Raw genomic sequence first — 17,742 nt, forward strand, 5'->3', positions numbered from 1 at the left:
TAGTTTGAATTCAAGAAACTGTTGATGTTGTATAGATTTTTTTCTCTCTAATTTTCCCAGGTTACTTCCTCTCCTGCATGTCGCCAAACCTCAGCGTGGCGGTGCTCGTGATGGCGCCCTTCCTCCTCGTCATGAGGTTGCTCAGCGGCTTCTTCATCAATCTTAGGTGAGTCCCAGGGTGAGGCAAACACGTGGGGTGGGAGTACTATACTTGTTGACAGTCAGATTTCAGGAGGGAGTGGCAGGCAGGGAAGGGCGCGGGGATTCTGGTGGTATTGGGCACGGCTGTAGAAATGTCAGGCGTTACCTTGGCCCTAATGATCCCCTGTCAGGTCCAGTGCACCACCCCTTTCTTCTCCGCCAGGTCCATTCCGTTCTTCATGAAGCTGGTCAGCTATCTGTCGTGGTTCACTTACGGCAACGAAGTGCTGCTCATCAACCAGTGGGCGGGTGTCACCAACATCACCTGCTCTCCGACAGCCACCAGGTGTTACCCTGACGGCACCGCCATCCTGGAACAACTCAACTTTTCAGAGGAAGACTTCGTCTCTGACCTGATTTCTCTCGGCCTCCTCATCGTGGGTTACAGAGTCATCGCCTACATCATCTTCCACCTGCAGACCATGAGATCCAAGCCCCGCAGATGAGGGGCCAACTGGGCCTTCGCTGTGAGTGGATACTGGTAGAACGTATCGTCTTCATTGCATTTGGCGCGTCTTGCATGAGTGGAGTGAGACGTGTGGAGCGCTTCAGGACTCTTGGGAGACTTGTCTCGTTGTTAGTTTGTAAGTCTTGGTTGATATGTTAGGTTGTGAGAGGTTGAAGAAACCCGAGATGAAAATACAGGAAGAAAGACTATTACGAGACGGGGAACTTAGATTATGTAAGTGTGTCATTAACCAAAGAGCAAGGAAGGACGTCGCCTGCATCCAGCACACACCTCTCCACACCACTCACTGCAACACACTTGTGGAACACTTCCTGCCTGCCACGCTGGCCGTTAGTCTTATTACTGAGTATATCTTGGAGCAACACGGCCAGCGCTCTTCGGTAGCAGAGTACACACAGGTATGTATAGGAATGTGAGTGTACACACGACACAGCGTGGAGGAGAATGGGTTGTATCAATGAGGATAGAAAAAAAAACTTCCCAGCTTTGTATAACGTATAATATTTCATTATGAGACCCCCCAGTGATAGAGAAGGATTGCTTGTCACGGCAGATGTTTAAGATTGGTTTGGTAATAAAGTGTTTGTGATGAGTTTCTTTGACTCTGTATGCATATCTAAATGAAAGTCTTTTGTTCGCAATAAAAAGAAATCTGCAAGAAGTGGACTCGTTCTTTGGCCAAGTTAAAAGTTGCCATGTTGAAATCGGGAAGTTTTTTTGTTTTTTTTTTTGTTTTGTAAAAGGGGCGCCAGGGGGAATTTGTCCAAGGCCACGAAAATCTAGGAGAAAAAAAAGTCATTGAGGCACCAGTCCCCAAGACGAGACAGGAATCGAGTACTGTCTGAAGAACGCCCGCGACAACTTGCTCCCTCACTCACAGACTCAGGAGGTTGCTGCGTCAGGAGGAAGGTAGGTAATGCACTCGTGGGTTCATAGATCGGTGAGTTACTATAGTTTTTCTTCTACAATTTTGTGTATTACGAGTCAAGGCATCGCTGGTGACATTAGTTTGTTCTTCACACGGTATCTTCTGCTTCTCTATTTGTCTATTTCCTTCTTTCTTCAATATTCTGCCTCTTACCGTTACTTTTGTTTTTGTGACCTCGATGTTTTTATTATTTTCTGTTCCTGCGTCGTCTCAGGTCACAACAGCATGAGTAAATGAGAGTAATAGTAATATCTATAGTAGTAGTAGTAGTAGTAGTAGTAGTAGTAGTAGTAGTAGTAATGTAGTGGTAGTAGTAATAGCAATAGTAGTAGTAGTAGCAGTAAAAGAAGTAGTAATAGCAGTAGTAATAGTAGGTGTTGTTGTTGTTGTTGATGTAAATAAACCAGGTGGCAAAATATGGCAACCACGCAGCAACGCACCAACACGTTTCACCTCAGCTTGTGTAAGAATCAGAAAAAAAAAAAAAAAATAAAATAAAATAAAAATAAAAAAAGGGCAAAAAACGGGTAACTGATAGTGAGGAAGGCGAGGCATGCATGGGCGGGTCACAGCAAACCCAATGAGGACCTCCAATCTTTCCTTTCACCCCGATAACCTCCCCTGCCGCTCACTCGTTTCCTTCTCCCTCACATCCCACAAATTACTGTCTTCCGTCACCCCTCACAAGGTCGTCTGGTGGGTATTCTCGTCTGTGTGCTGCGAATACTCTTACCATAACGACTTCCCACTTTTAGCAATACAAGCACGACTATTCTACTATCTCAGGGCTAAATGTTGCTGTTCTTGCCGCCATCTCCCTTCTCAGTTCTCTAGTTCTCCATTTCATTATGTTATATATATCTTTATGGTGTTTTAATTTATATTTTTTGAGTTTTCCGTGTTTTTTTATGTACATTTCTATATATTTTTAGTTAGGGTACGGACTGTTCCATTTCAGTAAGTGTTAGAGTCTGAGGTTACTGGTGGTATTTTCTCTCGTCGCTGGATATACTAATGTGCATGACGGTAAGCGGAGTACTGTTCTGTAGCTTGGTCTGTTTCACTCCCTCCGTTATGTTCGCGTACTAAGGTTTGCGTAACGATATCAACCCCTTCAGTACCATGACGCGTTTCTACATTCATTCTGCTTACTATTTGGTGATTTTATGCAGCTTCAGACACTTATGTGGGGATTAAAATAGCGAAGACTGTGGCCATTAATCTTCTGACCTCCATAGATGCTTCCTAATGTCAATAAAATGGTCTAATCGTACAAAAATCTCAAGGTAAAAATGTGTCCCAGTACTGAAGGGGTTAAAACCACAGGGAAGTGATTGAGGCCCGTTTTTTGAAGAGCTTTGCTCCCTCACCACGACTTGTCTAGCATTTTCCTCCACACCTTAAGTTTATATAAGGTAGCACCGAGAAAATTAACAATGTTTTGCAGAACCCGCCCCTAGTAGAGTAAGAAGGAGGTGCCCGCCTCTCGTCCCCCCCACGCCCCCGTCCCTTCCTCCATGGTTACTCAGTCACCAGGCACCAGTGACCAGATAGCCAGTTTGGTGGTTAGCTTTGTAGAGAGAGGGTGAGAACAGAATCCCTCCTGCGTTTTATTTTATTCTTTTAAATTTCATCTCAATATTAAAAGACGGATCAGTGCAGTGTTGGAGTCAGGACAACACACAATCCAGGTAGGTGTCTCATCTGTCTTTTCTTTCCTGTGTGATGCTTTTCCTGTTTCGATCGAGACTTCCTAACGTCTTCATCTAGTAAAGCGTTAGTTGTGTTGCTTTTAGTTGCGGTGGCAGTGTGGCAGATGAGTGACGTTATTAATGATGTCAGTGTGAAGTGCATCAACCTTTGGTGTCTTAAGAATTCAGGGAAAGATTAAGTCACACATAATTTTCCTCTCTAAACATGTCATTTACTATATAACAGTGCACGGAGACTATGGCATAAATCTTAACAATGTCCTGGGTCGCGCACAAGTGAACGTAATTTTCGGCAGCGGAATTCTTTGCGATGATACAGTGGTGCGTCATGAAGCGGGCAGGTAGCAATCCATCAGCTACCGTGCATAGATCACCGCCTTTAGTGCGTCGCTTTACTGTCGGCGCCTGTCGTGTCGCCTCTTACAGCATCCGAAAAGAAGCGCGAGCAGACGAGTGATGTAACGTAGTGGTGCTTCTCGTGACTGTACAAGGAAGTGTGTATGTGTTCTGTTTACATTAATGTCGCAGTGTTTGAAGCTTGAAGATTCAAAGACTTCCGTTTACTTAGGGACGCTAACACAACAGTAGCTTAATTACGTAAGGTGACTCCGCCAAGCTTACACAACACCCTAACACACGCGTGGGGTAGGAAGCCCTGGTGGCTCAGCTGGCGGTGTTTGGCATCTTTACTCCATTCGGCTCCACTTCAGTTTATTGTCCCCGCAAGAAGCCAAGAACAACGTTGGAGGCACGTGACTGAGATGAGAGAGATCACTACCTGTCTATCGTCGAAGGAGGAGAGGGAAGCCTTTGAGGCACTGATAGGAATGTGTGTGTGTGTGTGTGTGTGTGTGTGTGTGTGTGTGTGTGTAGTTCAGTGGCTAGAGTCGTCAGAGGCAGAGGCATACGTCGGTACTGACACATTTTCTGAAACATTTCTCAGCGCAGCGTCACTACTTTCAGAAGGCTCTTAGTTTAAGTGAGACGGTTTTCAAGAGTGTTCCTCTGATTCTAGTGACAAATTGACAAGATCTCTATATTATCAACAGAAGAACCAGGCGAGTCATCTCTATGGCCTTTGAGTATAGGTATAATGAGAGAGCAAAGCGTTTATGAGTATAGGCCTTTTATTGACAAGTAATTTGAGAAGTGGATGTGCGTGTGTGTGTGTGTCTATGCAAGTAACAAGATAACAGTGTGGGAAGGCTCTATTTGATGCGAGGGGCTGTCTGGGCCACTCAAGGGTGCCTATTTAGTGACAGTCTGCGCCTTGTGCGGTACTTGCGTCAGATGGAGAGAATAGTCTATGGCATCAGCCGTCCCTTTCACTCGACCTTGTTTTCCTTGACGTATTTTTCATCCCCTTCAGTCCCTTTTCTCTCCTTTCCCTAATCTTTTATTCACTTGATTCTGTATATATTCTTTTTACCCATCTTACTCTTATCTCACTAACATCTTAACTCGCTTGAGAATGTTAACTATCAAAAGAAATCCCGACAGTCTGCCTCGGTCGCGTCTACTGCATGCTGAGTGGTCAGCGTGAGGTGGTGGGTGAGCGCCAGGGTCGAGACACTGGATGACGTGGTGTATTGTACTTGATTGCTGCTTCTGTTGTTATTTGCGGTGGCGTTCAGAAGTGATGTAAGTGTGATGAGATTTGATGCTATTGCTCTTACTGGAGGGATGATCTATTAGAGTCAGGTGTGGCGTGTCAAGAAGGCAGTGGATAACGTAGTGCTTCTTGCTTGACTCTCATGATATTGATTACTTCTCACCGCCACTGACAAACAGAGAGACAAACTTGAGGTGAGGCGTTAAAAGTAAATACTGTTTTTTTTAGACAGGATGGAATCAAAATCGTCGAATCAACTCTTCTCCTCAGACTGCCTTTAGTTTTTTTTGGTCACAGTTGCAATGTTGCATCACATGCTTTCTTTTACCGCTATTTTCATGTTATCTGCTTTTTTGATCTTGCCAACTGCATGCCTCCTCTCCTCCTGCTGTTTCGCTGCACAAGGCTTTCTTCTTCCTCTCATCCCTATTCTGTTCAACTCGCTAATGCAAAAATTAGACACTATTCTCTGTCATTCATCCCTTTCTCTGGTACTTTCATCTACCAATGACCTGAAGTCATTTAAAGGGGAGGTTTCAAGACATTTATCCAGTACATTTAGCTATTTTGATCTTGTTCAGGGGACCAAAACCTCAGTTGGTCTTAATAAATAAATAAATAAATAAATATATAAATGAATAAATGAATAAATAATTGCAATTTTCTTGTCTTCGGTTGCTTCCCTTCATACATTAAAAATGAAAAGATTCACTGCACTCGACTAATGTAAGCGGGTGAGTGACTCTTGTGATTTAAAGAAATAACTATGTGTTTGTCTGTCTGTCCGTGACTGCCAATATGTTCTTCCTTGAGATGCTTCAGGGATGTGAGTAAGAATAATATTGTGATACTTATGCACTGCGCTTGTTTTTACTCTCCTTGATGAATTCACTGGAGAAGATAATTATGGTGGTGGTGGTTGTGGTGGTGGTAGTGCTGGTGATGGTGAATATGATACGAGGCAGGAACATCATCAAGGAGTCACTGTTTATCTTAATAATCTTAATGCTCTCTCACCGCGATAATTTTTGAAGTCCCCATAGAAGACTAGAAGGGTTTTCAAGGCCGTTTCCTCTTATGATAAACTAGAAATCTTGCTAATCCATCACCAGGACCATAAAAATACCCTTAAGAACACGAGTATCTTCAACTAGAGCCTTTGAAAATACTCGCGGTTAGAGAACAAAGCGTTTCTAATACGGGCCTTAGTCATCGTTGCTTATGTGACGAAGACAAGTGCAATCTATACTCTGTTCACGAACGTTAGAGACACAAGACGCTCTCACACACGGCGGAGCTTGGCGGGACTGTTATTCCCCATTGGGTGGCGGTGGGCCCGAGGTGTGGCGAGGGTGTTATGTTATCATTAATATTTTCTCCATTTTTCAGTCTTTTCCGTGTGTTTTTCAGCTGTTTTCATCCGTAAGGTACAAATTGTAGTAGAAGTAGGAATAATAAACGTGGAATTGGTATTGTGTGAGCGAGCGTAGTAGTAGTAGTAGTGGCAGTGGTAGTGGCAGTGGTGGTGATGGCAGTGGTGGTGATGGTAGTAGTAGTAGTAGTAGTAGTAGTAGTAGTAGTAGTAGTAGTAGTAGTAGTAATAGTAGTAGTAGTAATAGCAGCAAAGGCCGTGCCACGCAGATTCAACTTTCTCTCTCTCTCTCTCTCTCTCTCTCTCTCTCTCTCTCTCTCTCTCTCTCTCAACACCTGTTTTGCCAATATAGTCCCGGATATTAATTTATTTCAATCAGGTTTGTAGTGGCCAGGGCAGATCTCAGTTACTTACAGTTTACCCTTGAAAGTCACTGCCGTCCTCGTTTTCTGTCTCGGCTGGTGTTGTGAGAGGCGGTGGTCTGGAGATGGTAGACTGTAAACAACTAAAGTGAGCAGCAGTCGAAGCGTTAAGAATTCACTGACTGCTGAAATTAATGTTTGTGTTGTTTGTGTTGCGTATCTTCCTTTCTTTCATTCACTTCTTTTATCTCTTTCTTTTATTTCCATTGCTCTTTTTTTTTTTTTTTTTTTCTCCTCCGAGCGAAAAAAAATTCTTTGGTTTTGTTTCTCGTCGTGAAAATAAAAAAAAGGTTTAATGGCGCTGACAAGTCTAATATTTTTCCAATTCGAGATTTTGGTCTAATATTTTTTCCTCATTTGCTCAAACATACATGGATTATTAGTTTACATCATCGTATTTAAATAACTTAACCCCTTCAATACTGGGACACATTGTTACCTTGCTATTTGTGAACGATTAGACCCTTTTATTGACATTAGCCAGTCTCTTTGAAGGTCAGAAGATTAATGACCTGAGTCTTCACTATTTTAATCCCCCACATGAGTTTCTGAAGCTGTATAAAATCATCAAATAGTAAGCAGAATGAATTTGGAAACGCGTTATGGTATTCAAAGGGTTAAAGGTAAAAAAACAACAAAAGATAACATGAAAAGTAATTATTAGTTAACATCAGTACTTTATCGAGGAAGAATGAAAACATGACTTCGAGGTATATTGTTGAGTGCTAAAAGGGTTGACAGATGGGGAAGGAGCGCTGATTTGTGTAGGGCTGGTTTCGTTAAAGATCGCCACAACAGACCAGCTTTCTCCAATGTTCTCGACCTTCAGCCCCTACATCGCTCACATTCTTCTCTTTTATCGTCTTCCTTGTCGGTCTGGTGATGCAGTTCAAAAAGATGCAGTCTAGTATAAAGTAAGATATGGGTCGGTTTTGTTAGAGATCGCCACAACAGATCAGCTTTTTCCAATGTTCTCGACCTTCAGCCCCTACATCGCTCACATTCTTATCTTTTATCGTCATTTTGTCGGTCTGGTGATCAGCAAAAAGACGGAGTATAATATAAAGTAAGATATGGGCCGGTTTTGTTAGAGATCGCCACAACAGATCAGCTCTAAATGTTCTCGATCTTCAGTCCCTACATCTCTCATATTCGTCTTCTTTTTTATCGTCTTCCTTGTCAGTCTAGTGATGCAGTAAAAAAATAAAAATGCAGTGTAATATAAAGTAAGACATGGAGTGCTTTCGTTATAGATCGCCCCAACAGACCAGCTCCCTCCAATGTTCGTCTTTTATCGTCTTTCTCATTATTCTGGCGATGCAGTAAAAAGACGAAGTATAATATTTCCACGAACTCTCATTTACCTCTTCAGTACTGGAACACAATTTTTGCCATGAGTTTTAGGTATGATTAGACGATTCTATTTAGCTAAGGGAGGTCCATGGAGGTCAGAAGATTAATAGCCAGAGTTTTCACTATTCTAATCCCAACATAAGTATTTGAAACTGCATAAAATCACCATATAGTAAGAGGAATAAATATGAAAACACATACTGAGGGGTTAATGTTATAGAAGTAAACCCCTATTATTCCATCCAGGCTTTTCATGCACCACAAACTCACTAACTCCTTAATCGACAGTTACCAGACAAACAGATGCCTCGTAACTACAAGACCATAAGAAAATAAGGGAAGCTACAAGAATTCATCAAGTCTACACGAGAGAGCACTGTACAAAGCATGCCTACCTCTTATTCAGTTATTCCTAATTGTAAACTTGTACAATCTTCATGAATTTGTAGATATTGTAGGTTCATACAATCTTCATTAATTTATGGATGTCGTAGGCTTATACAATCTTCATAAATTTGTAGATAATCATAAGTTCATACAATTTTCATAGATTCATAGTCGTCATACATTTGTAGATATCGTCACTATGCTGTCAGATTAAAGAGGGATCAATGAAGATAAAATGAGTTGAGTTGATGGGCGGCGGAATTGCTTTTGTAACATTTCTGGATGCTTGAGATTTTCTATAGTGTGTCCAGAATTTATTAGCATCCCCGCTGCTCACTACCCTCAGAGGCCTCCAGATCCTGCGATGTCCTGCCTTATCACCTGCAAATGTTAGTCTTGCAGAGCCCTCACCGTGCCGGGCCACCACTCACTCAGCTTAGGGAGACACAACAAAACGCAACCTCACAATTGATCCATCTAATCTACCTCGGATACCTGTTGTTCATCCAGATCTCCACGTCTCTCGGCCAGCAGCAAGTCAGCGCCACACCCTCAACCTGCCGTGCCTCTCACTACTCTCTTCTCATGACCCCGGCATAGTAAAGACTGAATTGAGAACGCCTCTTAATTCTGCATAAACTTTAGGAGGGATTTTAACGAAGAGAAGCATGCAATTTGGCGAAGGAAACTCAAACTATATTAAAATGTTACTAGTTTTGTGTGTGTGTGTGTGTGTGATTGTGTGTGTGTGTGTGTGTGTGTGTGTGTGTGTGTGTGTGTGTGTGTGTGTGTGTGTGTTGGGTGAGTTATATGTTTGTGTGTGTAATCCTACTATGAATAAAGTTGTAGATATAATAGCTATATCGGGTATTTTTACACACACCCACCGCCACCTAGTGATGCTTTGAAAGTATGATGTGTATCTGTTGGTTAATTCAATTCATTGCATTGCCTGCCTCTCCTCCTCCTGCTGCTGCTTGCTCGCTTCTATGATGGCTCTCCGTGCCCCGTCCAGGTAACGTGAAGCAAGGTTGAATATTCTAATTTTTCATGACTCTCTCTCTCTCTCTCTCTCTCTCTCTCTCTCTCTCTCTCTCTCTCTCTCTCTCTCTCTCTCTCTCTCTCTCTCTCTCTCTCTCCTTATCCCTTGTAATCATGTACTCGTTATTTTTTTGTTATATACTCCTCCTCCTCTGCTATCACACCGACGAAATGCCTGTCTTCCGTGACGAAAACATGGCACTCCTGACAGGTCGCCTCGGTATAACCATAATCAATGACCAATACTGAAGACTCGTTATTTCTCAAGCAAGTGTTGTGAATCCGGCATGTGCGGGTCCAGTTATGGGAGGGCTGAGGCTGGAAGAGTAGAACAGAGAGAGAGAGGGAGAGAGCGCGAGGAGAGAGAGGGAGGATGGATAGGGTATCTGTTCCCTGCCGCTGACCCCGGCGAGGGTGGGGCGGCCAGTCGGTTGCGTGACTCCAGCACGTGCGGTTCCCATCCTACCGCGCGAGGCAATGGCGCTGGACTAAACTCTCGGCGGACTGGCTGCAGGGGAGGCGAACAAAAGGCGCTTCCTCCCTCAATAGTCACCTCGGTGGAAAGACACGTCGTTTGCTTGCTCCTCGCCCCCTTCGTTAATCCGTAGGGGCTCCGTAGAGAGACGGAATAATCCCATTTCTTTCTGTACCGCGCGGGAGAAACCAGAGAGATGAGTGATGGGGGAAGTGTTGACTGGAACCGGCCTCGCCGCCGGTCCCTCCCGACCGAGGAATTTGGAATGGCCGGAAATCCTAATCCTATGGGCGTTCCCTTCTTCAGGAACATGCCCACGCTGGGGACGGATCAGCAGGAGGAGACAGCGTCCCTCTTAGGCTCCGAGCACGTCATCACCCAGTCCTCCAGCTCAGACACCTTCTCCTCCAAGGTAAGAGGTCGTGTGTGGTTGTGTTGTGTTGTGTTGTGACAAATGTGTGTTGCTGCCAAATGGGACACAAAAACGTTTTAAATGACCAATTATCAACGAGAGAATGAGTCATTTGTGTCTGTTTGTGCTTAAGGAAACCTTGTACGGTTTCCCTATGAAACAATTTAATCGAAGCGTCGTAATGACAATATTGAGTGAATTGTTAGAGATTAGTCATTACCGTCAGTAATATTTTGTTGTATATAGACAAGTGAAGAAAATGTTTTATTATAGTATTCAGTTACCAAATCTCTAGACAAACTTTTCTTAAACTATTGTCATGTCTTTCAATTTGATAGCCATTGAAAGACTTAATGAATAATGAACACCACGGCGCCTTCACTACACCTTCCCTACACTCTGCAGTATGTAAAGCACGGTGAGGGAAAGAGTGTGAGACGAAAAGAGTGTGAGGCGTCTTGATGAGCAGCAAATAGCATCACACCGTTCTCGTCATGTAATCATTGTTTGAGTCTGTGGTCACGATATGCCTTTGTGTTATTGCCTCTTTCGCTTCTCATCTCATCACATTTGAAATAGATGAACAAATAGACGATGCTTTCCTCTTATCTTTCGCTTCTATAACAAATACTTCTCTTACCTCCCATGACCCTCTCCGTCCCTTTTCCCTTCCCAGCTACCTATCCACATCCCTCCCTCCTTAGGTCTTCCCCCCTCCCTTCTGCCTCATGATACCTCTTACCTCCGTTCTGGCACCCTCGCTTTTCCCGGCACCCCTCCCTCTAGTAACCCTCGTCATTCCTCCCTAGTGTTCGTCCCTCTCCTTTCTGCCGCTCCTCATCACTCGTTATTTTTCTCCCTGCTGTTTCCCGTTCGTCTTTTGACATTCATATCCGCAGACTCAATAATCAGGTTGCTAGTGCTGAGTCATAAGGAGATTTTAAAAGATTAGATATGTTTATGGATTGGAAGAGGTAAATAGTGGTATGTATCTTTAAAAAGGGGACTGTTACTTCTGATTGGCTTCTTGTTGCTTCCTTATTTTCTCATGTAAGGGAAGCAATGACCTAGGTAATAAAGAGAATCAATAAGAAAGGCTCTCTGAGGTGACACTTTTCAAATGAAGGTCGAAAGGATCATAGAAATAGGAGGATAAGTGTCTAGAAACCTCCAACTTAAAAGATGCAAGTCATAGGAAGGAGGAAATACAGGAACAGACAGGGAGCTCCAGAATTTACGAGATAAAAGATAAAGGATTCAGAATGCTGCATTATGGAGGTGGAGACAATGCTCTTGTTATGATCCTCTTAAGTGTTCATCTCATCAACTCCCCTCCTCTGACTGTCTTCAACCTTTTTCTCACCACCGTAATGTTGCATCTCTTGTTATCATTCACCGCTTTTTTTTCATACTAACTGCTCTTCTGATCTTGCTAATTGCATGCCTCCCCTCCTCCCCCACCCTCGCTGCTCAAGACATTCTTCTTCTCACCCCTATTCTGTCGAACTCTCTAATGTAAGAGTTAACCAGTACTCTCAATCATTCATACCTTTCTCTCATAAAATCTTGAACTCCCTCCCTGCTTCTGTTTTTCCATCTTCCTAATACTTGACTTCTTTTAAGAGGGAGGTTTCAAGACATTTGTCCCTTTCTTCCTGCTGACTCTTTGACCAGCAAGAGGACTGGCAATTAAGTGGGCCTTTTTTCATTTGATTTTTGTTACCCCTGGTCAATGTTCCCCTCTTACATAAAAAAAATATGTATATAGTTGGATTCTTGTAGCTTCCAATATGTTCTCAATTTCATAATCATCATGTTCTTATTCCGTTGGTATCTCTTCCCCTCATTACTCTGCCCTCGTGACGCGCCAGCCGGACGACTACACCGCCTCAGGGAAGCACTATGGGTACGGCACGTGGGGCCACAAGCAGGAGGGCATCACGCTCACCTGGCAGGAACTAAGTGTGTACGTGCCGCAGAAGAAGGGATGGTTCCAGACCGACTACAGCCAGTACCGCCCTTTCAAGAGGGTGCTGAGCAATGGTGAGACACACACACACACACACACACACACACACACACACACACACACACACACACACACCGCGTAATGTAGTGGTTAGCACGCTCGACTCACAATCGAGAGGGCCGGGTTTCGAATCCTGGTAAGCGGCGAGGCAAATGGGCAAGCCTCTTAATGTGTGGCCCCTGTTCACCTAGCAGTAAATAGGTACGGGATGTAACTCGAGGGGTTGTGGCCTCGCTTTCCCGGTGTGTGGAGTGTGTTATGTGGTCTCAGTCCTACCCGAAGATCGGTCTATGAGCTCTGAGCTCGCTCCGTAATGGGGAAGACTGGCTGGGTGACCAGCAGACGACCGAGGTGAATCACACACACACACACACACACACACACACACACACACACACACACACACACACACACACACACACACACAAACAATAGGGATGGGAAAGACATTCAGAGTTTTACACACACACACACACACACACACACACACACACACACACACACACACACACACACACACACACACACACACACACACACACACACACACTCTCTCTCTCTCTCTCTCTCTCTCTCTCTCTCTCTCTCTCTCTCTCTCTCTCAGGATCAACACAGCATTCTCCGATTCCCGGTAGGACAAAAGTTAAGCTCACGGACTCCACACAAAGCTCTGAATGGCACAATACATCGCACAGCCAATGGTTCACTGAATGCCTGGACACGTAACACAGAGATAGATGAGTCGTGATTGTTGTGGGAGAGTTGTCTTCTTCACGTTCCTCGACATTAAAACATTGGGAAATATTTATTCAATTTATTTTTTCTGTGTTGGTGGAAAGATTTTGGTTTTCCATCGGTTTTTGTCTCGTGTGACCATATAAATTTAAGTTCATTGGTGGTGTTTTTTTTTTTCGTGTTTAGTTTTTGTAATGTATTTGTTATTCATGTTGGTTTTGCTTTTGTTGATCTTGTTTTATTTTATTTTATTTTTTTTTAACGTTTGTTTTGAGTTGTTATGATTCTTGTCTTCAGGTTATCAATGTATATCTTGCTTCAGAATCTTGTCTTTTCCTCCTCCTTCTCCTCCTTCTTTTTCTTCTTCTCCTCCTCCTCCTCCTCCTCCTCCTCCTCCTCCTCCTCCTGGTTTGTGGTTTTTCCTATACCTTTCCTCCATCACAAGACTCTGCCACAGGAAAGAGGATATTTCTGCGGCTGGACACACACACACACACACACACACACACACACACACACACACACACACACACACACACACACACACACACACACACACACACACACACTCTCTCTCTCTCTCTCTCTCTCTCATTTTTTTTTTTATGCAAGAGGGAAGCTAGTCAAGGGCCAAAATAAGAAAAAAAAAAAATGCCCACTTAAAATGCTAGTTCCCTTAAAGATTGATAAAGAATTAGCCAAAAATTCAGGAACAGATTTATTGAAACATTTCTAACCTATTTATTTACTTATTTATTTTTTTTCTTATATCTATTTGTTTATTTTTTTACAGTTTCGGGCGTTGTTCGGCCTGGCAGTCTCGTGGCGCTTATGGGAGCAAGGTTAGTAGTAGTAGTAGTAGTAGTAGTAGTAGTAGTAGTAGTAGTAGTAGTAGTAGTAGTAGTAGTAGTAGCAATAGTAGTAGTAATAGCAGAGTAGTAGTAGTAGTAGTAGTAGTAGTAATTATCCTGCATGCGCCTCTATCTTCTCCCGTGTGTGTGTGTGTGTGTGTGTGTGTGTGTGTGTGTGTGTGTGTGTGTGTAAGGAAGACTCACACGGAGGGATCGTGAGTAGTGTTGCGCGTTGTCACCTGATTCCGGGCATCAGAAAGGCTTCCTCCTCCTCCTCTGTTCACCCTTCTCCTCCTCCTTATTGTTCTCGTCTTGTTTTTTTTTTTATTCTCTTAATTTCTTATCTTATCCATACTTTCTCTCTCTCTCTCTCTCTCTCTCTCTCTCTCTCTCTCTCTCTCTCTCTCTCTCTCTCTCTCTCTCTCTCTCTCTCTGCAGATACTTATTCACTTAAATCTATTTGTTCATTCATTCCTCTTTTCGTAACATTTGCATCACTGCACTAAATTCAGTATTGATTTTCCTTGCCAAGACGTAAGAAATTTAACACTAGTCTGAAGGCGAGACGTGGTTTAAGTCTTCCTCCCTCCCTTCCTTCATTCCCTTTCTCCCCTTCCAGAATACCTATACTTCCATGTCGTGCTGTCTGCTTCTCCTCCACCGCCTCCTCTTCCTCGTCTTTCACCATGCAGTGCTTTAAAGGCCATACTCAGAAACGCCTTGCTCTCTCATTACGTTATTTTTCAAGCCCCAGAGACGACTAGTAGGATTTTCAAGGTAGTTTCTCCTCATGATAAACTTGAAATCTTGCTAATCCATCACTAAAACCATAAAAATACCCTTAAGAACACGAGTATCTTCAACTAGAGCCTTTGGAAACAGTCGGGGTGAGAGAGCCAAGCGTTCTGAATACTTGTTCCTGTTTAGTATTGTGGCTAGTGACGTGTTGTGGATGTATGGTAAACACTTTGAGGGTATGGGTGAATTGGGGACTCCTTTATATTGAATTAGTTATTATTCGTTTAGTATTATGTATGTTTTATATTTTTTCTTCCTTGTTTTCATAGATAGATAGATAGATATTTTATTGACCACAAACCTGATGGAATATATAAGATGCATGAATATATTAATAAGTGGTCCAATTATATACATGACTTAAGTTACAAGCAAAAACCCTCATAATTGTACTGCTTTGTATGGCGAGTACTTATGCTGTTTAAATGTTCGTCTATAGTGTACTAGTGTTGTATTCACATTAAGGGTTAATATATACGCTCACTCAATATTTTTATTTCATAGTGGATCGAATATTCACTGACTCACATTCGTAGTGGGGAGGAATAATACATTCACAGTGGATGGAAACTCTCACACATTCTGCATTCATATCAGGAAGAGGATATTCACTTGCTTATTCACAGTGGGGTTTGATATTCACTCACTCTTTCATCCATAGAGGGACAATACTCACTCTTACTCACAATGGCCGGAATATTCACTCTTCCACCTGTAGCAATACTCACTCACTCCTATTCACAGCGGGGCGGGAAAGTCCACTCTGATGAACGCCTTAGCGCACAGAACTCCGGGCGGCGTGGTGGTGGACGGGGAGATTCTGGTCAACGGGCATCGGGTCAACAGCGCCATGACCTCGTTGGCCGGCTACGTGCACCAGGATGACCTCTTCGTGGGCTCCCTCACCGTCAATGAACACCTGACCTTCATGGTGAGAGAGTGGGATGTGGGTTGTTCACTTGATACATGTGTCCATTTTCTTTCATGCAGTAAAAACTGATCAAATCTTTCAACTCTGCCAGATTTGTTTCTTGTATTAGATCAGCGTCTTGGGAACTCCCTGTTGGCTGTAATGACTCTGTAGGGAGGCGGTGGCGTAGTGGATAAGGTGGTGAGCGTGGGATCGGGCAGATGTCCACCCGTAGGTTCGAATCCCACCACATACCGCTTTGAAGCTATGCCATTTGTCCATTAGTCGAGTCATTTAAAGTTAGCTATATTTCACCATGATACATGCCTACAGGCGTTATAGGCTTTATAACGTGAAAAAAAAGAAAAAAAAATTCCCTTCAGACTCGCCTGAGGATGGACCACACCAGCACCAGCAAACAGAGACAAGCACGGGTAATGGAACTCCTGAAGGACCTTGGGCTGCTGAAGGTGCAGAACACTCGTATCGGTATTCCCGGCAGCGACAAGTCCCTCTCAGGCGGCGAGAGGAAGCGTCTTGCCTTTGCCACAGAGGTGTGTGTTCAGTGTCTAGGCTTGGGTTGTTTTTAACACAGTTTTGAAAGGGAGGTGGTGGCGTAGTGGATAAGGTGGTGAGCGTGGGATCGGGCAGACGTCCATGTGTAGGTTCGAATCCCACCACGTGCCGTCTTAAAACTTCAGCATTTCTCGAGTGGTTTAAACAGAGATGATTATTCAGTTGCTTACAGGTTTAAACAGTGATGATTATTCAATTACATACAGGTGTCCTTTATAGTGATGGCGCAGAATTCATGTTAAACTATCATTAGAATATCCCTTGAAAATTTTCCAGCCACTGCTACTGTGGTCTACTAAATATAGTCAGGACAGGGCGCCGAATTCTTCAAAAATACTATTCTAGGACTTTTTATTTTACTTTTTGTGAAATTATCTGAGAATATTGCGTTTTCATTACAAAGTACACCTAGAGAGAGAGAGAGAGAGAGAGAGAGAGAGAGAGAGAGAGAGAGAGAGAGAGAGAGAGAGAGAGAGATCACACTACTGAGGACTTGTCTGGAGACGCACACCCAAACACTTTTCATTTCCAGATCCTGACTGACCCTCCACTTCTGTTCTGCGACGAGCCCACTACCGGCCTGGACTCCTACAACGCCAGGAAGATGGTGAAGATCATGAAGGACATGGCCTCGCGCGGCAAGACCGTTCTGTGCACTATTCACCAGCCTTCGTCAGAAGTCTTCATGATGTTTGACAAGCTGCTTCTGTTAGCCGAGGGGCGCGTGGCTTACATGGGGTCTTCTGTGGGCGCCCTTGAGTTTTTGGAAAGGTTGGTGTTAGAAGCGTGGGACGGTTGAGTAATGGAAGGATCATGACCGCTAAAATTTTCTCTCTCACCACTACAGTTTTCAAAGGCCACAGAGATGATCAGCCATGTTTTCGAGAGTGTTTTCCTGTTGACAATGTAGAAATCATGTTAATTTGTCACTAGAGCCATAAAAAATACACCCTTAAAAATCGTATGATCAATTTTTCATCTTCTTAAAGTCTGTGCTACAAATTTCCTGCAACTTTCAAACACAATTCTTATGACAAATCTCCCGCCTCTGTACAGTCTGGGTCACAAATGTCCGGCAACTTTCAACCCAGCCGACTACTACATCCACACCCTCGCAGTCTTCCCTGGACACGAGGCTCGCTCCAGGGAACGCATCAGGAGGATATGTGACAACTTTGCCGTTTCTGCTTACTGCAAGGACATCGACATCACCATTCAGTACCAAGACAACATCAAGATTGCCAATATGGAGTGTGGAAGCACAGTAAGTCTTGTTTGGGTGAAATCTTGTATTGTTTATTGAGAGTCTGGTATATCTTTGTTTCTGTTTGTTCCTTGTTATGCTCCCCTTTACGTTGTTGAGTGATTTTAACCCCTTCAATACTGGGACACAATTTTACCTTGAGATTTGTGTACGATTAACCCATTTTATTGACATTAGGAAGGCTTTGTGGAGGTC

At 43.5% G+C, this 17,742-nt stretch overlaps 1 protein-coding gene across 1 annotated transcript in view; it reads left to right on the forward strand.

Annotated features, from left to right (window-relative positions):
* The window catches only part of LOC123506488, a 33,234-nt gene that overhangs the window by 11,021 nt on the left and 4,471 nt on the right, over positions 1-17,742 (forward strand). Inside the window, exons 11-23 of the mRNA XM_045258620.1 lie at positions 61-166; positions 365-645; positions 908-1,068; positions 3,960-4,062; positions 8,759-8,845; positions 8,967-9,055; positions 10,133-10,384; positions 12,256-12,427; positions 13,942-13,990; positions 15,542-15,728; positions 16,091-16,261; positions 16,816-17,054; positions 17,340-17,547. Of these exons, the coding sequence (XP_045114555.1) occupies positions 61-166; positions 365-645; positions 908-1,068; positions 3,960-4,062; positions 8,759-8,845; positions 8,967-9,055; positions 10,133-10,384; positions 12,256-12,427; positions 13,942-13,990; positions 15,542-15,728; positions 16,091-16,261; positions 16,816-17,054; positions 17,340-17,547 (2,105 nt within the window). The remainder of the gene's footprint in view (positions 1-60; positions 167-364; positions 646-907; positions 1,069-3,959; positions 4,063-8,758; positions 8,846-8,966; positions 9,056-10,132; positions 10,385-12,255; positions 12,428-13,941; positions 13,991-15,541; positions 15,729-16,090; positions 16,262-16,815; positions 17,055-17,339; positions 17,548-17,742) is intronic.

The sequence above is a fragment of the Portunus trituberculatus genome, chromosome 20 (genome assembly GCF_017591435.1).
Source record: "Portunus trituberculatus isolate SZX2019 chromosome 20, ASM1759143v1, whole genome shotgun sequence".
Classification (NCBI taxonomy): Eukaryota; Metazoa; Arthropoda; class Malacostraca; order Decapoda; family Portunidae; genus Portunus; species Portunus trituberculatus.